Source organism: Phyllosticta citriasiana (genome assembly GCF_038021145.1).
Source record: "Phyllosticta citriasiana strain CBS 120426 chromosome Unknown IWZ02scaffold_2, whole genome shotgun sequence".
NCBI lineage: Eukaryota > Fungi > Ascomycota > Dothideomycetes > Botryosphaeriales > Phyllostictaceae > Phyllosticta > Phyllosticta citriasiana.
The window spans coordinates 2001309-2024014 of record NW_027117279.1 but is presented as its reverse complement, the minus strand read 5'-3'; the positions used below and the strand labels follow the sequence as shown (position 1 = coordinate 2024014).

The 22706-nt window shown below is 50.2% G+C and overlaps 9 protein-coding genes across 9 annotated transcripts; 5 read left to right on the top strand and 4 right to left on the bottom strand.

The window, feature by feature from the left end:
- Positions 1-4708: 4708 nt before the first annotated feature.
- On the bottom strand, positions 4709-5995 carry IWZ02DRAFT_442838 (uncharacterized protein). Its single transcript, XM_066766988.1, has 3 exons — positions 5647-5995; positions 5349-5454; positions 4709-5189 (listed from the first exon to the last, which is right to left on the bottom strand). The coding sequence occupies exons 1-3, from the start codon at positions 5772-5774 to the stop codon at positions 5115-5117; spliced, it is 309 nt and encodes a 102-aa protein (XP_066626417.1). The 5' UTR covers positions 5775-5995; the 3' UTR covers positions 4709-5114.
- Positions 5996-6001: 6 nt separating this feature from the next.
- On the bottom strand, positions 6002-7927 carry IWZ02DRAFT_414057 (mitochondrial carrier domain-containing protein). Its single transcript, XM_066765754.1, has 3 exons — positions 7407-7927; positions 6785-7347; positions 6002-6734 (listed from the first exon to the last, which is right to left on the bottom strand). The coding sequence occupies exons 1-3, from the start codon at positions 7508-7510 to the stop codon at positions 6340-6342; spliced, it is 1062 nt and encodes a 353-aa protein (XP_066626416.1). The 5' UTR covers positions 7511-7927; the 3' UTR covers positions 6002-6339.
- On the top strand, positions 7908-11781 carry IWZ02DRAFT_442834 (uncharacterized protein). The gene is made up of 3 exons (XM_066766987.1): positions 7908-9075; positions 9124-9437; positions 9490-11781. Exons 1-3 carry the CDS (start codon positions 8338-8340, stop codon positions 11300-11302), a joined length of 2865 nt encoding a protein of 954 aa, XP_066626415.1. The 5' UTR covers positions 7908-8337; the 3' UTR covers positions 11303-11781.
- Positions 11782-14482, top strand: IWZ02DRAFT_442830 (oxysterol-binding protein-like protein). The gene is made up of 8 exons (XM_066766986.1): positions 11782-12282; positions 12424-12500; positions 12553-12592; positions 12645-12714; positions 12774-12833; positions 12904-13258; positions 13313-13578; positions 13635-14482. Exons 1-8 carry the CDS (start codon positions 12104-12106, stop codon positions 13983-13985), a joined length of 1398 nt encoding a protein of 465 aa, XP_066626414.1. The 5' UTR covers positions 11782-12103; the 3' UTR covers positions 13986-14482.
- Positions 14473-15149, top strand: IWZ02DRAFT_442829 (uncharacterized protein). The gene has a single exon (XM_066766985.1). The coding sequence runs from the start codon at positions 14569-14571 to the stop codon at positions 14956-14958; it is 390 nt and encodes a 129-aa protein (XP_066626413.1). The 5' UTR covers positions 14473-14568; the 3' UTR covers positions 14959-15149.
- A 908-nt stretch (positions 15150-16057) lies between these two features.
- Positions 16058-17831, bottom strand: IWZ02DRAFT_371475 (uncharacterized protein; the record flags this gene model as incomplete). Its single annotated transcript, XM_066764568.1, has 3 exons — positions 16058-16235; positions 16298-17667; positions 17721-17831. The coding sequence occupies 3 exons, from the start codon at positions 17829-17831 to the stop codon at positions 16058-16060; spliced, it is 1659 nt and encodes a 552-aa protein (XP_066626412.1).
- Positions 17832-18106: 275 nt separating this feature from the next.
- Positions 18107-19983, top strand: IWZ02DRAFT_139489 (uncharacterized protein). Its single transcript, XM_066761732.1, has 2 exons — positions 18107-18298; positions 18349-19983. Exons 1-2 carry the CDS (start codon positions 18127-18129, stop codon positions 19800-19802), a joined length of 1626 nt encoding a protein of 541 aa, XP_066626411.1. The 5' UTR covers positions 18107-18126; the 3' UTR covers positions 19803-19983.
- Positions 19984-20031: 48 nt separating this feature from the next.
- On the bottom strand, positions 20032-20619 carry IWZ02DRAFT_430230 (mitochondrial 54S ribosomal protein bL31m; the record flags this gene model as incomplete). The annotated part of the gene is made up of 2 exons (XM_066766044.1): positions 20032-20163; positions 20278-20619. 2 exons carry the CDS (start codon positions 20617-20619, stop codon positions 20032-20034), a joined length of 474 nt encoding a protein of 157 aa, XP_066626410.1.
- Positions 20620-20881: 262 nt separating this feature from the next.
- Positions 20882-21902, top strand: IWZ02DRAFT_430229 (flavin reductase like domain-containing protein; the record flags this gene model as incomplete). Its single annotated transcript, XM_066766043.1, has 2 exons — positions 20882-20936; positions 20998-21902. 2 exons carry the CDS (start codon positions 20882-20884, stop codon positions 21900-21902), a joined length of 960 nt encoding a protein of 319 aa, XP_066626409.1.
- Between the last annotated feature and the right edge of the window lie 804 nt (positions 21903-22706).

Below are 22706 nucleotides of genomic sequence, written 5' to 3'. Positions count from 1 at the left end.
AACCTTTAGTTTACCTTATATGAAGAAAATTAATGCTAAAGGAGTATCTTAACTTTTTTATAATTATGTCTACTAAATTTTTAGAAATCCTAAAAGTATACTATTAGATTAAGGTCCTTAGTTTATTTTAGCCTTCGCGTAGGAGCTATATAAGTTAACTAGTATTAAATAATACTTTAATTTAGCCTATTACTCTTAGATAAATAGAATTACTAAGATAGTAAATTAGGTCCTTATACGCTAACTATAACCCTTTATTAATTACTACTAAAATAACTAGTCTAATCTTCTACTATTAATAGACTTAGCTTAGGCTACCCTCCTATATAAGGCTATAGGTCTTATACTAGTAGAAGTAGACCTTAGCTTCATGCTACGTATATATTATAACTAGACTACTCATATAATAATAACTACTTTACCTAAAGGTAGAACATAGTCTATAGCTTAGTCTCTCTAAAAAAGAAGATAAGAGGCCTATAAGTACGCCTATAAATTAATTCGCTAATTATAAGAAAAGAACTACTAATAAGCTAATAAATACTATTATATACCTAACTTTAATATTAGAGACTTTATCTACATTAAGAAGACTAGCTAGATAATAGACCGGCTAAATCTAAAATTAGATGCTCCTAACGTAGGACCATTTAAGATTACTAGAATAAAAGAACATTTATATGAATTAGATCTTCTAAAAAGTATGAAGGTTATAAACCTTTTCTATACTAATTACCTACGTAAAGTAGCTATAGACCTATTACTATAATAGAGATATATAGAACTAGAACCTAAGGTTATTAATAACTAGTAAGAATAGGAAGTTAACTTTATCTACATAAGTAAGGTTACTTATAGAACTTTAAAGTACTAGGTTTAATAGGTAGGATATAATTAAGATAATAAGTAGTATATAGTAAGTTCTTTTATTAGGGCCCCCTAAAAAGTAGAGGACTTCTATACTACTAATTCTTCTACCCCTAGACTACTAAAGAACCTAGAAAAGTAGAAAAGAGCCTTCCTCTAATAAGAATTATAGGAAGAAACATAATTAGATAACTAACCCGCCTATACTCTAGTAAAGAGAATCCTTTAACACTATAGTAAATAACCCTTATCTATATAAACTAATTTATCCTTATCTATTCTATTTTCCTATTTTAATTTTATTCCTTATCTTTTATACCCTTACTCCTCTTCCTCCTCTTTAGTAGGAACTAGAGCTAACTTCTTAAGTTTAGGCCTTATTATACCTTTAATAGAGTCCTAGAGAAAGTTATTAACCTAGTTATCTATTATATAGTAAAGAGTAAGGTACTCTCTAGGCTATATCTTATCCTTACGCCTTTTATATTAATTAGGAGGATGAGTACTAGTAAGGTTACTTATAGTATAGTTAAGGTTACTAGTACCCTAGATATAGTTCATATATTAACCCTATAAGAAACCTAGTAACTTATAGTAACTATAGAAGATATAAGTAGAGAGATTATCCTAGTACTTAGTATAACTAGTAGCCTAATTAATACCCGTGTATTAGATTAAATAAGCATTACGTAAAGAACTATAAGATTCTATAGACATAATATTAAAATAATCCTTAGAAACTAGGATAATAGTATAATAAGCTAAGTTACTAAGGCCTAATATATATATTACGCGTTAGCTAGTTTCATTACCGCTAAGGGATTTTTATAATAAGTTAGCTATCGCGTGAGGATAAGTAAGTAGTAATATATACCTTAGTAAGTTTTTTAAAGGCCTTATATAGGATAAAGACTATAATCTTATTAGAAGCATCTACCTCTAAGTCCTAATCTAAAGGTTCTACTAGTAATTCTATAGATAAAGTAGCTAGATGAATAATACTACTATTATTACTTTCGCGCGAAGGTATACTTAGTAGTATACTAATATAATAGCTACTAGAACGCGTACGTAAAGGTAAGGTAGGTAAATTAGCTTATATAACGTTCGCGTAAGGATTTATAGGTAGAATAGTAATATATACTAGCTCTTAAGAGCTAGGTACTATACCTAGACTAGTTAGCTTTACTTTACCTTTTTAAAACTCTAAATATATAGATAATTAGCTAATTACGCGTAACATCTTATATAACGGTCCTAAGTTACCTTAGTATCCTCTTAAGGCATTATATTACCTTTAGGGCGCTTAGAGCGATAAAGTTAATTAGATACTATCGCGTAATAATTAGTTAAGCGTTTTTAGACCTACTATAAACGGGAGGACTTACTATTATTACTAGAGCTAGTTACTTAAGTAAGAGATAGGCTAAGAGTAATAGGAAGATATAATAATAGAAGTAAGGTCTATTATTATTATTAAGGTAGTAGTAAAGAAGGTTAGTTAAACTATAAACCTAATAATAAGATATACCTAGTAGTCCTATACTTTACGCCCTTACCGAAATAGCGCTAGTTAGTTATCTATATAAGTACCTAATAAGCTAACTTAGGCTTCCTATTAGGGGGGGAATATTATAATAGCTATTAGATACTAGTAACGTAAGTATATATTAGATACTAGTAACGTAAGTACATTATAACTACGCCCTTACGCGATTACTTAATAAGCCGAAGCTAATTATAACTAAGCTACGTAAACTAGCTAAGCCGTATAAGCTAGTAGTACTAATAGATAATAAATACTACTAAGAATATATAGCCTACTTAACGGCTAATAAAACTTCGCGCGGTAATAAGAAGATTAATTTCTTATCTATTTTAATAACGTAACTAAAGTAGTAATTCACGTAGTAAAGAGAGAGTTTAGTTCTTATTTTACTTCTTATATAAATATATATAGAAGATAGAAGAGTATATAGTATCTTCTATATTTATAATAATTAAGAAGACTTTACTTAACTTCATCTTTTAATTACTTAACTTTAATTAAGTTCTTTTTAATTTCATATATATCTAACTAAGTAGATAGCCTTTAGGTAAAAAGCCTATATATTAGCTACTTAACGATTTATAATATTTAGAGGCGTCTACTAGGATAGTTCTCTTTAGTATAGTATACTATTTCTTAATTAGGCCTAGTATAATAAGTAGTAGGGATAATAGGGGGAGAGGGCTTATAGGGAAATCCTAGTCTATTTCCTTAGGTTTATTAGCTAGTTAAGTAGGTAGTAGGTTAGATAGTATAGGGGTATCCTAGTCTATTTCCTTAGGTTTATTAGTAAGTTAAGTAGGTAGTAGGCTAGGTAGTATAGGGGTATCCTAGATTTTATAGTTATAGTCGTCTAGTAGAAGGAAAACTAGTTTAGGTAGGGCCTCCCCCTAGGGGGTAGGTACGGGTATACTTATAGTATAATACTTTAGAGGGTAGGTTTTTACTTTCTAACTTTAGTTATATACGTATAAGCCCGCGCTATAGAGTTATAGTAGGTATAGTAATTTTCGATTTTTAAAAATTTTATATATAGTAATAACTTATTAACGTATAGGCTTTTTTTAAGAAGTAGTAGCTAAACTAAAGAAGAGTAGTTACTTCTATAAGGTAGTAGGGCCGATACTACTATACTAACTAACCTAAAAAGGCATAGTAAGTAAGATAGTAGCTATCTTACTTAGTTAGTCTATATATTAGGGTAGTAGTATAATATATTACTACTTAATTTAACCCTCTACGATGCTAAATCTTATACTTATACTATAGGGTTATAGTAGGTATAGTAATTTTAAAGTTCTAAAATTTTTTATGTATAGTAATAACTTATTATCACATAGGCTTTTTCTAAGAAATGGTGGCTAAACTAGAGAAGAGTATGCCTAAAGCGCATGCATAAGCTGCATCTTTCTTACTTCCATAGAGCTTTTAAGGTCCATTCAATCAGCCCTGCGATGCAACAGTCCCTTAAAGTGCACCACGGACGAACGACAGGGTGAGGAGATAGACAACTCAATCCGGCTGAGTAGCGCCAGCACGTGGCGGGCACATAATAGTCAGAGGACCGACACTCTTCTGCTCCTGATCTCTACGCGATATTTAGTGTTTGTTCATGACGCTGCTCTAAGCTGAGTATGCTGTGTAAACCGGTGGACAAAATTCAAGGACAGACAGAGTACCCAGGTAGGTATTTCACTCTCGTCGACTTCTATCGCCACCGATTGAACTGGCAGAGCAAAGCAATGCAAAGCAAAGCCGCACGGCCAGTCGATCAGGCGCGTCGTAGAAACACCGATGGACGGGTGGACGGCGCAAATCGACGGAAATATCAGAGGAGGTACCTAGGTAGGTAGACAATGCAGTGCGCGTTTAGACCGAAGACAGACAGTGAGAGAGAAAAAAAAAACGGAAAAAAGTTAAGAACAAAAAAAAACTTTCCCAAGCGACACCATGATGGTGAAGCAACGGCTGGCTGGCTGGTTGCACTGATCAAGCCGCCTTCATCGTAAAATGGCAACAGCGCCGAAAAATGCGACATCAGGGTTCACTTGTGCTCCGCGGACGAGCGAGATTTGAGATTGTGGGGTGTGGAGTCGGGGCGGGAGCGAAATCGGCGCGCGGAGTTGCGGCGTAGAGTGGAGAAGAGGGCGAGTGGAGAGTCGGTGGAGAGGAAGGCGCGGTAGGTGCAGCGGCAAAACAGGATGACGATGACGGTGTGTTGATGGAATCGTTGGCACAGAGGGGGTGATTTTGGCTGAGAATTCAGGCGTGAGAAAGGTTTAAGAGATGCAACAGGCTGGAGGAGATATTTGATAATTTATTAATTTGATGGCTACTTGCGTAAGCGCAGATGGTTGCCAAAGCCGGAAAAGGGAAGCCGAGGGGAGACCAACAGACAGAAAAAGAGTCGGTTTGAGTAGACTTGTTGGAATCGTGAATACTGCTAGAATGATGCTCCAGGCGCTTTTCCTACGACAGACGCGCCATGATGACCAGGATAATCAAAAGAAAAGGGGGGTTTGATGGTGCAGCAGCGACCTGCTCCGCCTCGCTCCCATGGCTGACCTTGTGAACTTGCTGCCCTGCCTGCCTTTCTCTTGAGCTGTACATGGAAGGAAATCCCCGTCGCTAGGGTGGTATCGATTGAGTGGTTTCGTGGCTTTCAACTCTGGAGTTGAGAATCGATCACGGCGGCCCCTCACTTCTTCTTCTCCACCTTGTCCTCGAGGACGCGTACATAGCGTTCTATCCGTTGCACGGCGGTCTGGAGGGACTGTAGGGGGATTAAAATCAGCCTTGGTGCTTTTTCTTGCCTCCAAAAATGCCCAGTTGACTCAGAGTGCTCCACAGGAGCGCAAAAACAATAGCCGAGGTTCTGATCTCGTGGTGATCCGGAGAGGTGGTATGATGGGTATTCGGGGTGAAAACGTACGTAAATGTCCTCAGTGAGCAGCGTGTTTGCCATCTTATACTCGTCCATAACGTAGTAGTACATGCCGACGCCAGCGACAACAGAGCCGAGCAGAAATCCGGTGAGGCTGTGAGCGATAGTGGGTCAGCCAGCGGTCGAATTGTCCGAGTCGAGGTAGCGACGGAAGTCGGAGCTCGCAAATAGCAGCAAAAGTACAATGATTTGTGTCAAAATATCGGCAGAGCGCCTCATCCTTTGACAGCGCATTCGTGCCTTTGCGGAGGAGGTGTCATGAGGTGGTGTGGAGTGGATATCTTACCCTCCCCTGAACGCTCCAACGGGCTTCTTCTGCGGAAGAGCTCCTGTTGGCGTCTCCATTCTCCGCGCGGAGGTCTGGAAGCTGCGAGCAAGGCGCGGCGCGTTGATGCGAGAGATTGTGCGGAGCATGGTGGTGGTGTTGGTGTTGGGTTCGGCGAGGATGCGGAGGTGTTTAGGCGGGCTCGGGTGACGCGCAGCTCCAAGGTTAACGATGGGAGAGGCGAGTGTAGTTGTGCAAAGTCGACGGGAGGAGGGCGAGATTGAGGTTGGTGAAGAAGAGATTGTGAGAAGACTGGACAGGCGGGTGCGCGTAATAAGGCGGGAGTGGTTGGTGGGCGGAGTGGGCAGTGGTGGTCGTGGCGTCTGGGGGAGGTTTCGAGCTCCTGTCCCTGCTGTCCCTCGGCGCTGGCCCGGATCAGGGCCATCATCACCGTCGCCCGCACAGCGTCATCAGCAGTGGGGGTCCCCATTGGTTTTACCCAGCTACATTCAATTAGCTACATGCGTTGCTTTGACTCTATATACCTGCCCATACATTCCCAACATGGTCGTAGCCAACGCCTGTTTACAGTCGGTAATTTCAAAAGATGCCGCTCAAAATTCTCGCCCTAAGGAAACCCTGATGCGCCGTGGGGAATATTGGAAACGCAAATGCGGCACTTCAATACAAAGCCAGAATTTGCGGAACTCTCCTCTACCTCGCCGTCACAGGGGCGACTTTCTTGATCTGTTCAGTGAGCTGGGGCGCCTTCTTTGCCGCAGCCTCGGCGGCCATCTCGGCCACTTTCCTCAACTTCTCCTGGCGCACCCTGCGCAGATATGCAAAGAGGACAATGAAAAGGAGCTCCATACGCTCCTTGGTCATCATAAGGAATCCCTGCACCAAGAGACCCTTGAGAATCTGAGGACCAATACCCTTGAAGAGACCCAGCAGGCCATCATTCTCAATGATGAACGCCATGACTTGGACAAAAGATTTGAAAGGCTTGCCCTTGCGGGATGGCGGCGGCTTGGATTGCAAACCAACCTTGGCAACGATAAGGGGCTGAGTCGCGATTGTTGCGAGAGCCTTCGACATGGAACCAAGCACTTCAAGACCAGTCAGCGAACATGTCCGCGCAAACTCGGGCAGCACATACCAAAAGCCTCAAGCGGCTTCAACTGAGCCTTGCCCGGAAACATGACAGCGCGCAAGCGCTGATAGGCGCCATAGGTAATGGCGGGGTTGACCACCAGTACCAAACTGGCCTTCAAACCTCTCCAAAGGCCCGTCCAACCGTCCTCACTGTTGATGACATCACGTCCAGTCTCCAAAAGACCCTTTCTATCGTGCTTGGATTGTGTCTGTTGACGAGTGGTCACGACAGCCACAGGGATGGTAAAGAGCTGTGCGAGCGCGCCTGCGACGGCACCCAGACTAAGCTCCGTGGCAGTGCCTGGGGCCTTGGCCGACTTGACGCTCGAGAGATAGAATGTGCGAACAACCGAATACCAGTAAAAGTAAGCAAAGTTGGTGGAAGCGACGCCAATCAAGGAACCAGGCATGCCAGCATACAGCCCTTCCAGCCCGTCATCTTTGACAATCTTGGTAATGGCATCCCAAGTCGAATCGTAGTGTGGCTCCTCTGGAGTTTCCGGTGGGTGTCCGTTGGCTTCCTCAGACTTGGATTGCTTGACTTGGACCTGGAGACGGGTTTTGACACTATGAAGCGCAATTGTGAGCGGGGCTATTTGGCGGTCTGGGGATTTCGGCCGACCTACATGTCAAGCGGGTACACAAGAGCGTTTGCGATAACAGCGCCAGTGGCACCAGCGACAGCAAAACCCCAAGGGGGCAGAGCAGCTTCCTTGGACTGACCGGCCATGGTAGAGGGATAGAAATATCTTGGTCGATATTTATTTCAGGAGAACGCAGATACGGGCGTATGGGCAACTGAATGGAGCAGGATCTCGGCCACGATGACGGAATCGGGCGCGGGCGTGTCTAGGTCGGTGAGAGGGAAAGCTATACAACCATGCCGGCGCAGAGTTGGATTTCGAAGGGAACGGGGTTTTTTTCAGGCGGGCGAAAGGCGGTTTCGGTCGACGTTAGACATGGCGCAACTTTCATGGCAACCAACAGCGCAACAAGGGTTCACGACCGAGAGGACCGACTTCGACCTCGGCAAGCAACAGGTGCGGCACCTGCTGCGAGTCGCGCAGATCTGATGGAGATAAGATAGCGAGTCATTGCATGCCGTCATCTCATCCTCTCCCTCCCATCCCGTCCCAGGGTCCGGTCCCATCCCATCCCGTCCTCAGGCACCTTTCCCAACTGGGATGAGCTTAACTCAATTCCTTAGCTGCCGCGACCTGCCGAGACCCTGGCTGCCTCAACTCTCAAACATTGCTCTCGGCACTCCACCTCCTCCACCATGCCCTCACACTGCTGTTTCCATAAACTGCCCGGCGCCGTTGCGGAAGCTTCACGACACGATTCATCAGCCTCCTGGGGTTGCCGAGCTCAAAGCACGCCGTAACCCAAGCCCAGTCGACTCGCGTAACTGCAAGCGCATTCCGGAAGCGCTTGCCTCACGACATGATCCTCTTTACTCTCTAGCCTGACTAACACCGCACTTGATAATGGGCGTCTTTTCTTTCCTTGACCTCTCTGCTTTCAATCACCGTCGCGCACAGCACCTTCCTTGCCATCATGGCCAACAATGCTCAACTTTTGGCCCTCAAGGCCCAACTGGACCACGTCCGAAAACGCATGGCCGAATCCCCGGACAAGGACCAAGCCCTCCAGCTGGCAATTGAGGCTGCTGAGCTCTGCATGAGCTCGCTGCGTCTGGCCACCGACAAGACACACAAGGCTGACCTCAGCTCTCAAGCGAAGAGCTTCATCTCAGAGGCCGAACGCATCAAGAAGAATCCCCAATGGTCGCCTTCGTTGTCAAAAGCGCCACCCTCTCCGCCTGCCGCTTCGTCCAATGCACCCGCTTCCCAGATTGCTTCTCCATTGACTACACCCAAATCTCCCGCAGCAAGCTCACAGGGCCCGCGTTTGTTGCAGCTGGTCTCACAGCGCCCGTTGCCAACTGCCGAACAAATCATCCTTTACAAGGCTTCTTCGGTCAATGGATCAGTATTTCCTCCTTGGAAAGACGCGCCTCAGCCAGAGGAATTCAGCCTGCGCGAGGGAAATGAACGTTTTTCAGACCATACCCTGTTTCGTTTCTCCAACGACCAGCTCAACTCCCTTGACAATTGGATGCCTGCTGCTGACGCTTTGCCACCGCCTGCATGGTACCCGGGTGGAAAGGGCCTCGGCGGTCCAATGATGCAGGCTGAGACACAAATTGATCTCGTCCAAGATGCCGCGACAGACTGCTCAGTGGTTGCCAGCTTATGCTCCATTGTCGCCCGTCCTGATAATGGCAAAGCACAGGTATGCCATCGTCTTGATTCTACTACTCTGGCAGCTGACCGCATTTAGTATCTCGCCAACATGATTTGGCCCTTCAACAAGATGACATCGATCCCGGAGATTTCTGCCAACGGCAAATACATCTTGCGCCTCAACTTCAACGGATGCTGGCGCAAGGTCGTCATTGACGATCGTCTCCCTGTTTCAAAGTCGACCCGCATGCTCCACGTTGTTGATCGCAACAATCCTTCCTTGCTCTGGCCTGCCCTGTTGGAAAAGGCCTACCTCAAGGTCCGTGGTGGTTACGACTTTCCGGGAAGTAGCTCGTGTACCGACTTGTGGACGATACTGGGCTGGATTCCTGAGCAAATCCATCTCCAAGGGTAGGTTGACCGTCCAATTTATTTCCGGCAACGTCTAATTCTGGGCCAACAGAGTCGAAGTTGTGCCGGATGAGCTATGGTCAAGACTTTCCAAGGCCTTTGGATACGGAGATGTGCTCATGACTGTGGGCACAGGAAGCATGAGTCGTCGCACTGAAAAAGAGCTTGGACTGGAGAGCCAGCATGACTATGCCGTCATGGATCTCAGAACGAACGGAACGGAAAGACAATTTCTTCTCAAGAATCCCTGGACCGAAGGAAACGAGCGAAGTCGCGGAAAAAGAACGCCCTCTGCAACCGAGTTGCTCATGCAAGAGTTCGTTGCCGAGCAGAAGGAGGCTCAGAACAGAGTCATGACGTTTCCCTTTTCTCGAGCGCCCACAGGATCAGCGCAGCAGGCTCCTCGCATGTTTTGGATCAGCATCGAGCACCTTTTCCAGCACTTTGAAAGTGTCTATGCCAATTGGAACCCTGTTTTGTTTCAACATCGGCAGGATATTCATTTTGCCTGGGATCTAGAGGCAGAGAAACAGATTCCGGGCTGCCTCGCCGACAATCCGCAAATCTCGCTCAAAACCGATGGAGACTACGTCATTTGGCTCTTGCTCTCTCGTCATTTCAAGGACGATGACTCTGGCGCAACCGGAGCCAAGCGTGATTTTGGAAAACCGGCTGTTGACACACCAAGCCACGCGAGTGTCAAGGGCAAGAACGTGTCGACTCCTCTGTTGAACGAGGTAGATGAAAAGCCGGCGACCTCGGACCCGCAGGTCCTGAGCGACCTGGCGCGCGGTTGGATTACCCTCTACATTTACGACGAAGAGGGCAAGATGGTCTACACAAAAGAAACGGAAAAGATCCAAGAGGGAGAAGTGGTTAGCAGCGCCCAGATGCTTCTCAAATGGAGCAACCCCAAGAAGTCGACGTACACGGTAGTTGTGGATCAGGAGCAGCTCCCGATTTCGAAATACACGTTCTCGCTTTCGACCTTTTCTCTGAAGCCGTTGACGTTGGACCGCGCGGCGCAGAAACACGAATACACGACCAGGGTCAAATCAGCCTGGACGAAGTACACTGCTGCGGGCAACCTGCACAGTCCTGATTTCGGCGACAACCCACAATTCAGCTTGAGGGTGGTCCGGCGGTCGTCCTTGTCGATCTTGCTTCTGGTACCGGACGATTCAGCCGTCTGCAATGTCATTCTGTTGTATGGTCAAGGCAAAAGGGCGTACACGGTCAAGTCAAGGGACATTTTGGCCAACTCTGGCCTCTACAAGAAACATTTTGCGCTGGCCGAGGCCAAGGACATTGAGGCAGGAACCTACACGATAGCATGTTCGACGTTTGAGCCGCGACAGCAAGCAGATTTCGAGCTCCGGGTTGACAGCGACGTCCCATGCGCGCTCAAGGCGATTCCTCAAGAAGGGGCCGGGCTCGTGGTAAGAGATCTAGCGCGTGCGTGCCTTGAACCTTCGACGAACCGGGTTGCCGCACCACTTCGACCTCAAAAATTGGTGCGCGTCACAATCACAGCCAAATTGGAGCAGGCTCGCGCAGCATCGGCAGCGGCGAGTATCCTCTCTCGCGCGCGTAGCCCTATCAGGGTCACGATCGAGGTTGGACGTGGACCGGAGCGGCGCATTCTGATTGCCAGCAGTAACGGAGAGTTTAGTGACAATGCGGCAGGGGTCAGGACCGAGGAGGTGGACCTAAGTCCGAATCTGCTGCAGGAGGGAGACATTTGGCTGGTGGTGGAACGTCTGAGCGGACCGGCAACAGGATGTGACGAAATCTACAAGGTGGAAATGCATTGCGACAGCATGAATGCGGTGGGGGTTGGAGTATGGAGGGAGTGGTATCAATGATGAGGGAGACGCAGCTGCAGGCCAAGCGAAACGTGGGGACGGGATGCGGAGTGAGCGTCGGAGGAGGCGATGGTGCGGACTAGAAGATTGCCGTAGCTGGCCAAGGTAAAGTGAGAATAGGTACGAAGGCGGGTAGGCAGGTAGGTAGGTAGGCAGTGGGCGAGATTATTATAACGACGAAGCGGTCGGTCACGTGATGGGGCGCCGTGGGCGACAGAGCAACGGAACTTGGAAGTCGGAGCGCAGGGCAGGACAGGGCAGGACACACAGCATTCGTGCAGGCTTGATTGGCTGCTGTGGTCCGGACGATAGCAAGGGCCACACACAGCAGACGACAGCATCCATCGAGCGGCATACAAGAGAGAAAGCGACGCCGTCCGTACGGAGGGTAGACGACGACGTGTTTACTTTTGGGCCTGTTCAAGTTGAGACTGTTGCAGCTTCACGTCCCTTCGACTGCTGCATCCCTGCCTGTGCTGTCGGGTGCACGCCAAGGCCGCGATTAGATGGCGCAGCAGCGTTACGTCAGGAAACCTATCTGGATCACTGCAAGTCCCAAAAGACGCTGCTGAATTGGAGCCGCAACAGAAGTACCTGACCCTTCGCCGTCTTGCCCTCCATCTTCTCAACAATCCGTCCCACGCCTGACCTCGTCGACTCGCATCCCTCCTCCGAACTTCGACACGGCCATCCCCGAGCCCACCATACCACTCCCCCCTTCCGACCACCCAACGCCACCTCCGCATCTGCTGCTCCTCGCCCTCCTAGCTACCTCCATACCTCACCTCGCCGGCCACCAACATGGCGGCATCAACCTCCACGGCCGTTGATTCGAGCGCCCCAACAACCGCCACAACAACCTCCGAAGGCACATCGCGCGCTGCAACCCCCGCATCGACCGCCGTCGCCAACGGAGGCCCTGCTGAGAAGACTCCGGACGACAGCAGCAAGCTCAAGACCTTCTTGGGCATACTGCGAAAGTAAGCACACTCACCCCCGCCATGTCTGCAAGGCGCGACGAGCGAGAGGGGAATGGGACTTTTGTCTATGTGCCAAGCTTCGTCGCGCTCTGCATACGCAAGCTGGAGAATTGGTGGCTGACGCAGACATGGTGGTTGCAGGTTCATGGGCGTGTCCGATATCGCATCCGTCCGCTTTTCCTTGCCCGCACAATTGCTGGAGCCGACGCCAAACTTGGGTATGTGTCGTGGTCGCCGCCGTTAGGGCTCTTTCGTCTGACTTTTGTGCAGAGTACTGGAATTACTTGGATAGACCAGAGACATTCATAAGGTGCGGCGCCTTCGTATCGGCGACAGCGGGCGAGAAGCTGACGGTAGGACAGCATTGGCGATTCAGAAGACCCCCTTGGTCGCATGCTCGGAACGTTGAGGTTCTGGTTCACAAAGGATTTGGTATGGCGGGGCACACAATCCAAGTCGAGGAGGAGCTGCCCAGGCTGACTGGAGAACAGAAATACGTCAAGGGCAAGCCATGCAAGCCATACAACTCGACACTGGGCGAATTTTTCCGGGTGAGCTGAATTTTTTTTTTTTGTCTCCATTGGCCCGATGCCAACCGAAACTGGTCTAACGTGCTGCTAGTGCAACTGGGAAGTCGAGGACACTTCGCCGGCCATCAAGTCCAATAAGAAGGACACGCCCGCCAGCAGCGCAGCGAGCGCCATCAGCACCGCGTCCTCTGGCAGGACCGTCAAGATCTCCTACCTCACAGAGCAAACATCGCACCACCCGCCCGTCTCAGCCTTTTGGGTCGAATGCCCGGAGAAGGGAATCTCAGCGCGGGGGTACGACCAGATAAGCGCAAAGTTTACGGGGACGAGTATTAGGGTCACACCAGGCGCGCACAACCTAGGAATCTTTGTCAGCTTGCAACGATGGGATAACGAGGAATACCAACTGACCCACCCGGCGGCGCACCTGGGTGGGTTGCTTAGAGGTATGCGCTCTACCCGCTGCATGCAGCTCGGATAACTCTGACAAAGCATCATAGGTTCACTCAGCGTCACAGTGGCAGATGTCTGCTACATCACCTGTCCCAGGACTCGCATCAAAGTAATTCTACACTATCTGGAGGAGGGCTGGCTTGGAAAGACTCAAAACAGGGTCGAAGGCGTCATCTTCACATACGACCCCCAAAACGACACCAAGACCAAGATAAAAGATGTGTCAGACAAGGACGTTCTCGCGCGCATCGAGGGTTCCTGGCACGACAAGGTATACTACACCCTTGGCAGCCAGGCCTTTAGCAAGAACAGCGTAAGTCAACGACATCCATTCTCCTCTAGGAAGAAGCTAAGAAAGCAAAACTTCAGGACAAGCACCTACTCATCGACGTGACGCCGCTGACGCCAGTGCCCAAAATCGTGCCGCCGGAGGACCAACAGCTGCCCAACGAGTCGCGGCGGTTCTGGGGCAAGGTGACGGATGCGATCCTGTCCAAGCAGTATTCGGCGGCGACGACGCTCAAGCAGGAGCTCGAAGAGCGGCAGCGGCAGAAGGCGGCCGAGCGCAAGACGACGGGCGCCGAATGGCATCCGCGCTTCTTCACGGTCGCCACCAGTCCGGCTGGCCGCCCGGACCTCACCGACGAGGGCCGCCTCGCCCTCGAGAAGTTGCGTAGCGACCAGTGGGACTTGGAGGAGAGCAAGGTCTATGGCGCGTAGTTGCTGTGGCCGTACGTGTTTGCAAAGATGAGAGAAGAGGGGATGTGTGTGTGTGTTATTTGTGGATTGGGAGTGAGGGGAAAAGAAGCTACCCCCTGACGACCTGAGACTGGCTAGCTGGCTGGCTGGCGGCCGCCATCTTGCTGCCGCACATGTCTAGAAGAGCAAAGGAAGGAGCTGAGCCGAGAGAAAGAGAATGTGTCTAATATATCTGCCGTCCACGTTCCCCCTCTAAGCCAACGGCGACGCCTGTTTTGCGATACTCCATCCCGCGAAAGTGGACAGGAACTATCTAGCTGTAGGGGTTGGGTTGGTACGACCGGTCGACCGACGACACATCATATCCATCCCTACCCATCTTTACTCTTCCCTTTCTCTTTCTCCTTCCGTTGTTTCTTCAGGACGGCCTTGTCCGGTCAGTCTATCAGTTCATCAGTCAGTCAGGCGGCCCTCGTCGGGTCAGGTCGGGTTTAATCATCATCATCATCATCATCATCATCATCATCATCATTATTCGGGTCCATTAGGTCAGTCATGTCATGGCGAGTTTGTCGGTTTCGCTGTCGTCGTCTTTATAGTATGGATGAGTACTCCTCTTCCTCCTTTCCCACATTGTCTCTCTATCTTTGTATCGTTTTCAGGTCGTTGCATGCATGCATTCGTTGCCCCCCCATCATCTATCTTTCTTTCCCCTCTTGTCGGCTTATCTGCTTTTGCTTTTGCTTTTGCTTTTGCTCTTTTACCGTTCCTGTTGTTTCTGCGTCTGCGTCTGCGTTGGCCCCGCTTCTCTTATTTAGCCCTGCCCTGCCCTGCTTCGCTCTGCTTAATTCATTCTGCGAAGAACCAGCCAGATTCGACTCTTAGACCACACCACCACCATCACCACCTCACCAGCCTACATTTGCATATCATTGAGCTCTATTTTTCTTTCTTTCTTTCTTTTTTTTTTTTTTTGGTTTTTAGCTGGTTTTAGGTTTAGGTTTAGTTCGTGTGTGTAGCGCGCTACCATCGCCACCACACCATCACAGCTGTTTGCTTTTTTGCTTTTTTTGCTTGTTGAGTTTGCTTGCATATAGCTCTGTGTATTATAAATCCACCGTCTCAACTTGTCTTGTGTTGATGTGATAATGTATGGATGCATGGGTGGATCAATGAAAGAGTGAGTGAATGAGTCAAACCATCTTCTATCGTTTTCTCATGCCACTTTCTTTCTTTCTTTCTGCACGGCCAGCCAATACCATGATAGCGTGACCGCAGCAACGCGGGGTGACAATCCAAAGGCCAAGCAGCTCCAACGCAAGACGGACGTCACGACGTCACGATGTCACATCAGTCTTCGAGTACAAAAGAGCACAGGAGAGAGAGGAGGCGAGAGAAAGAGCCCAGGCGGGCCCCGCACGGGTATCAATTAGAAAACGTCATCCATCTGCATCTCTCGACGGCAACGACCGACAGCTACGACAACAACGACCACGACTGCTACGACAACAACAACAACAACAACAACAACAGCGACTGCTACAAAAACAACGACTGCTACAACAACAACGACTGCAACGAATGTGACGACTCGTTGTCGCCAAGTAAGTAGACGGAGAAAAAGGGGGGATTAGGCAAAGATGGAAGGGCGTGACGGGAGGAAGCGAGGAAGGTGAGGGAGTTGGTGGTGGGGATGCGATGCAGTGCAATGCGCCCAGAAAGTGCAAGTGTCAGTGCAAGTGCCAGTGCCAGTGCCAGTGCCAATGCCGCTGCTCGCGAGTATCTAATCGTACAAAGCCGGTCCACGCAGAGCGCCCATAGTGAGCTTCGTAGACTCGCGCATGAGCTGCCCATCACCGCTGGACATTCCAAGAATGATCTCTCGCGTTCGTAAAGCCTTTGTCTCCTCTGGAGTAACCCGCGCGCGTGTAATGTCGGCTCATCTGTAGCAGTGTTTTTGAAGGGGACTTTGGCAGCTCTCATCCTGCACCTTCAAAACTACTTAGGCCTGTCTGCACAATGTCCATCCACCCACAAACGGGGAAGACGGTGGTGTGAATTGAAAAAGCTTAGACATCTGTGGTCTTGTCAAACTACGATGGTCGCTGATCGACGACGGCAAACTCGAGGCCAGGCAGCTCGCAAACGTGTCCAGGCTTCTTGGCGTCGGTGTAGATGTTGATCTCGGCGTGCGGGTGGAAGAGACCTGTTTGCGTGCAGTTGAGGATTGACTTCATGCCAGGCGGGTCGGTGAGCCGGAAACAGCCCCATCTGCGAGCGTTAGCAAAAGAGATCTAGCACGTGGCGACACACTTTGATGGACGGAAACTTACGAAGGCTGCTTGCTCGGCGCACACACTATGGCAATGCTCTCGGGCATCATGACCTGATAGCCGCAGTGCGTGTGCAAGTCTCTGCTGCTCATGAAGCACGTCTGCGACGGATGCGTGTGGATCCACCCCAACACCATGAGGTCCTCCGAGTCGCAGTAGTCGAACAACGCCGACTCGTTGGTCGTCTCGCACGTGTCCGACGTGTTCTCTTGCTCCGGAATCAGCAGGCGCGAGATGAAGAGGGCGTTGGAAATGAGCGTGCCGCAAAGGATCCCGCACGTTTCGAGGTTTTGCCGCGTGTTTGGCCAAGCCACGCGCAGAAACTCTTGGCGCAGCGTTGGCGGGATGAAGACGGTTCTGAGGGGTGCGCCGTTCTCGAGGAATGCCGTAGGCTTGAATTGGTAGTCGCTTGAGTTGAGCTCTGGCCGTGGCGGAGTGGCAGATGCGGAGCGGGACGGCGTTTCTGAGCCGTCCGAATCCAAGTATTTTCCAGGTAACGGTGGTCCAGATGGCTCCGTACGAATGGGAGCCTTGCGTGGATAGGGTGGAGGGACTGGTCCCCCTGCTGCGGGATCCAGCAGCACTTTGCGGGGAATCGCTGGCGGCGCACCCGGTGGTCGCGTATCTGGATACTGAGCTGCCTTTATGGCGGTGGTCTCCCAAGTTTGAAAATCGTGTTTTTGCGGCACCATTGGATAGTGATAGACACCTGTGGCCATCGACCTGCCTTCGCTGGCCACTGATTCCCTCCGCCGATCCAGGGCATCTTGACCACGACGTCCGACCTCTAAAATCCTTCTGTTTAAGTCGTCACTCTCCTCCTTCATGCCGTTTCCAGCAAGGTCGTCTTCCCACGTATTCCACACACCGGCGGTCCGTCTCTCATGTTCCTCTTCATCCGACACGCCCGCCTGGCGAACCTTTCTCTTTGCCAAATCTCTTCTCCGAATCTCGCGCTGCGCCAACTTGGCTGCCAAGTCTCGATGTTCCCCTGCATCCAACGACTGCTTCGTGTTCACTCCGGCGGGGTCTGTGGATCTCCTTGTGCCCACACTAAGACGGTCCATCTCCCTAGTCAGCTCGACGGGTCCCGAGATGGTTTGTCTTGCGCCAGCCATCTTCTTGCGCTCGGTTTCCTGGCGAGCTCTGAGTTCCATATAACGCTCATGTCGTCTGTTTATCTTCGGCCTCAGCTCTTCCAGCTTTTGGAGGTTTCTCTGGACAATCTGGCGGGCTTCTTGCAAAGCGGTCTTATTGGCGGGATCTTTGGCCTCGGGATGGCGCGATAGCTTGTCGAGAATCAAAGTGGCATGGCGGAATAGTAGCAAATAAGCTTGTTGATCGTTGCCTTCGTGCTCGTAAATGGAAGCCTGGAAAAACGTTAGAAAGGGCTTCTCTTCGGTCGGGGACCGAGGCGACAGACCTCTTTTTGGATGGTGTCCGCGCTCCGGAGCCAGTATCGAAGCGGAACGAGGGAGTTGTAGTCAAAGTTTCCGGCTCGCTGCACAATCTCCTCGACACTGAGAGGATCCATGGCGAGGTGGTGGGCGAGGGCCGGAAACGCAGGTTGGGTAAACAAAGGCCTGTCGAGGCAGAATCTTCACCGGTTGGGGCGCTGCCAGCTGAGGAAATCGTGCGTCATGATATCGCACACTCGGAAGCGTGTCAAGGTCGTCGTCTCGAGATGGCGAGAGATGGTTGAGATGTGCGTCACCCATGCACCATGGTAGTTCGCCGAGGGCGGTGGGAAAGGCGGAGAGTGTGATGTGCCGGTGGGATCTAGTCTATGTGCGCGATTACATTCCCAGAATAATCACCACACAGCTATTATGAGAGCTACCAAGACACTGCGCCTCCACATCAGCCATGGTCCCTATTTCGACACAAGTGCTCAAGCTGCAAAATCTTTGGCAGCCGAGATAGGGGATGCCATTCGGTACAATGGCAACAGGGGAGATGTGCTCAAAACGCATCGTGAAGCCGTGAATCTGGAGCTTTGCAGTAGGTGCTGACTTATTTACCTACGATCTCACTCGCTGATTGTATCGAAGCATCTGCTGCTGATCTCCTTGCGCCTTCTCTCCAGCAATTCAGAGGCTGTCACATAATAGACGCAAATCCTGGAGCGGGCCTATGGTCGTCCACCATCAACAACCTTTTGCGACCCAAGCGCCATGTTCTAGTCGAATCTGATGCCAGATTTGATCCATTCCTCGACCGCTTGCTCCAATCCGACCCAAGTTACACTCGTGTCCGATACTGCGGTGGCGATTCGCAAAGTCTGGCGAGAGTGATCGATGAGGGTCTTGTGCCTCGTCCACAACCGTCCCAAGATCCAAGCAAACCCACAACGTCTCTACTCATCCTTTTCAACATGACAAGGGCGCGTTTTGGTCGTACTAGGGCAAACTCACGGTTGGTAGCGCGCGAGGCGACGATCGACCTCTGTCGCAATGCCTGGCTTCGGACTGGCGTGCAGAAGTATGGGCCCGTGCGAGTGCTAGCCTGGGTTGAAGAGGCTGTCAAGGATGCCACTGTGCCACGGTCTGTATCTGGCAACCTTTCCTCAATCGCTTCTCAGCGCTACGCGACCCATGTGCATGTCGTGGCGGAAGATGGTCGGACCGCTCGTGATGATTGGGGCGACAGGATGGAGTGGGAAAGCACTTGGGACGTTCTAAAACGTATGGAGGCCGCTGGCATACAAATTCCAGAAAATCGTCAAAATCCGCTTCAAAAGACACTGCTCCGACTTGGAGAAGACTGGCCCCGCACATTCGAACACATCATGAGTGTAAATCCCGTCAACTTCGCCCCGTTGAAGCTTCCAGCAGTCATAAACAACAAAATTCGTTTGCGCCGGAAATACGCGCCACTCGTGCGAGACAGCGACGAACTGATGCGTCTGGAGAGACTGGCCGTTGACGACAATCAGCCGGAACGATTGCGACTAGCTGCTCGAGAAGATTACGAAAAACGTCACGCAGAGTTTCAAAGAGCTGTTTCGTCCTTACCTCGGGCCGCGCAAAATACTGTCTGGCAGGACTTGGACAGGCAGACTACGAAGAAACGCGATCCCCCTGGCCTTCCATGGGATCGTAGACCCTTTGAGCCGGTGGACTGCACCAAAAAAGACTTCTTCAGCCACAATGGTGATGTTTGTCTGTCACTTCTCGACATGTGCCCGAGAGGTTCGGCACAGCAGCATGGCGAACTCGATTTGCAGTACTGGGATCGCCTGGTGAACAAATTAATGGGACGGCCCACGGAGACTGTGGCGACCCGTTTCAATGGGATCAGTCCCGGCGCTGCTGAACATATCATACCAAAGCTATCTGCACTACACGATCCACTCCGCTACGGAAGCCTTCATCCTGAGCATTTTAGAATCAGGCTGATGACCATTGAGATGCTCGAAGAAGTGGTCCAGGTGTGGAAGTCTTGGCCATCAAGACCTAGACACATCGATGCACAATTGCTAGCGATCGATTTGGAGAGGGATTGATCGACACAATCTGGGGATCAAAGGCTCAATTGAGCTGGCATATCAGGAGCATGGGAGGTTGGAGCCATCTGAATCTCGATACCTAAAAACAAACTGATCATGTATGCAAAACATTACACTTGGAAGCCTTGAATTTTCGATGACCACGGGTTGTGTCGTCTCAAGCGGCGCCAAATGGCAAGAGATTGATTTGAACTGACTTCATGCTTTCCCCTGAGCCACATTTTGCTCATGTCGAACCCTTGCCCTTTTTGCCCGAATTAGACTGTCCTTCTTTCTGTGTCGATGCATTGAATCTGCTGATGAGATCAATCATGCTTTCATATTCATCCTCGGGCTTAGCATCGTTGCCATCATGTGCCTAAGAACAGAGCACGTCAGTGGCCGCTCCTGGACATTGTTTGCCGTGGCAATTCGGGTCCGCTGGCTCAGACAGCCAAGCGAACCGCATTGACCGAAATGGCCTCAAACCTACCTCGCTTGCCTTTTTGCCTGCTGCCGAATCCCATCCACGTCCGAATCTGTTTCTGAAACTTCGTAACCGTCCTGCCAGATCGTCCTCGGCGTTTGCCAATTTCTGACTGCTCGGATTCCACAGCAGACTGTTTTTGACGTCCTTTGTCGACTTGTACAAGGGCTCGGGAGACGTAGTGCGGTGCATGAAGGTGCTACCGTCGGACAGCGTCACGACTTGGGTGAATTGGTAGGGACGCTTTGGTCGGCGGATGAGGGTCGCGTTTCTCGTTTGTGTCTGGGAGATCTTGAATGGTTGCGCGACGGGGCGCGGGGCACGCGCCGCCGTGAAGAGGGTCGACATTGTGGACAGTGGACGGCGATGATGTTGTTGCGAGAGAGATGGACGCGGCCGCGGAGGTCCGTTGGCTGGCTGTGCGGAGCGGACGCGGATTTTCGTCCGCATGCCCTGTCCTGGACCTCCGTCCCCGGAGACCGACGTGCTCAGCTTTATTTTCTACCCCTCGTCCCCTCCATCCACACCCGTCCACGCGACTCCCCTTCTTCTCCAGTCTATCCAAGAGGTTGACTGGATTGTGGGCCCTCTTGAGTGCTAGGTCACTCTCATGTTCTCCTCTCCAGTCGCGCGCCGCTTCTACCAAGCGTTCTTTCGTTGGAACAGTAAGTAAGACCCGGCCATTTCTTCCTCCCAAACCATGTTTGAAACCTGACCCTTTCGTAGCCACTGCATCTGTCTCACCCTGCCATCGGGTCGCTCGAACTGCTATCTCTAGAAGGAAGTTTTGGGCGCAACCGACAAAATACAACTCCAATTACGTCAGTCATGACGCCCGGACGAACATCGAGACGCAGGAGGGAAGACACCACGAGGCCACATCAGGAAGCGAGATAGACAGCACCATGCGTCTAGTCATGCGAAAATTACCGCAACCCGTCGTGGTTGTGACGGCCCTCGCTCCAGACACTGAGCTCTGCCAGCGCACATCAACATCCAAAGCCTTTGCTTCCTCGCGCGGAATGACAGTATCTTCCTTTACGACCGTGAGCGTGACCGACCGCAACGTCATCATCAGCTTCAACATTCGCAAACCGAGCGGCACTTGGGACGCCATCACACACCACAAACGCTTCGCCATACATATCCTGGAAGCAAGCGCAGAAGGCGCACACATCGCCGGACTCTTCACCAAAGGAGACGCTCAGGCCGGCTTCACAGAGCTCGTGGAACAAAGGGGGAACATGCTGCGCTTCAATCTCGCCGACGGCAGCGCGTCCCTCAGCTGCCACGCAGAAAGAGGAGCAGTAGTCAGGTCGCACGAGGGCACGATGCCGCAGGAACTGCTCAACGCGCCGCAAATCATGAGCAAAGCCGTGTTTGCGCAGCTAGACTGTCGGCTGCTGCCCGACAGCTGTGTTTCGGTCGGCGACCATGTCATCGTTGTGGCCGAGGTTTGCAACTTTCAAAATATCAAGACGAGCATTCAGGCATTGGACGCTGATAAAGCTGTCTCATTCTTGGGATACTGGGATAGACACTTTGTCTCGAAAGCCGACACTGAGCCAGCTTCGAGTTCCCGCGGACAAAAGAGTGTCGAGGAGCAGGCGCCACTTGTTGCTTCGAAATGAGGCCGCTGGCCTTGATCTTTGCGCAACAATTCTGACATCTGAGCACATAAGGGGCGAGACATTGTGCTCATCGATCCAAACTGGTCTACTTGAGGCTGCAGCCGACACTCAGAGGTACCAGGATGCAGGGGCAATCTGAGAACCCCTACATCGAAGCGTCTCTACACCAACAGCGCCCATGTCGCATGTGATCACAACAACAATTCAAGCCAAGGTGGCCACGAGATTTCCGGACTATAAGAGGTCACCATCTCGATTGGCGTAGACCCGATCCCCACACACGGGGTGAATGTAGAAGTCGAGGACGGCGGCGGACCTTGCACACAGCTTGCTTTGGGGTTTTTGAGAAGGGGAACAGCGCTCCTGGTGTGCACTAGCCAGGACATAAATTACTGGCCTTGCTCAAATGCTTTGGGTGGGCTCAATCTACTTTTCAGATGGAGCAAACCCTATGTACACATGATGTAAATATTAACTTGTAGCTCAAAGCAAAAACTCTTGCATTCAAGCCTCCGTCATTTGCCCTTCTCCTCCATGCGCTTTGTGCGCAATCGGTGTTCATAGAACTCGCCGACACCACTTGCAGCTTTCGAGGCTTCGCAAAAAGCTTCGCAAAAAGCTTCGCAAAGACCGTAGCTAATGATGCCTGTCTTTGTGGCAGTCTCCGACGCTCAAAGCTTGGAAATGGTTGTTGAAAGTCCGGTATGCCAATGAGCGGGAGAAAACGACTTCCCGACAGGATTTGAGGATCCTTCTCGGCGGTGGGAGCCTATTTCGAATGACTTACGATACCGGCCGCGGCGA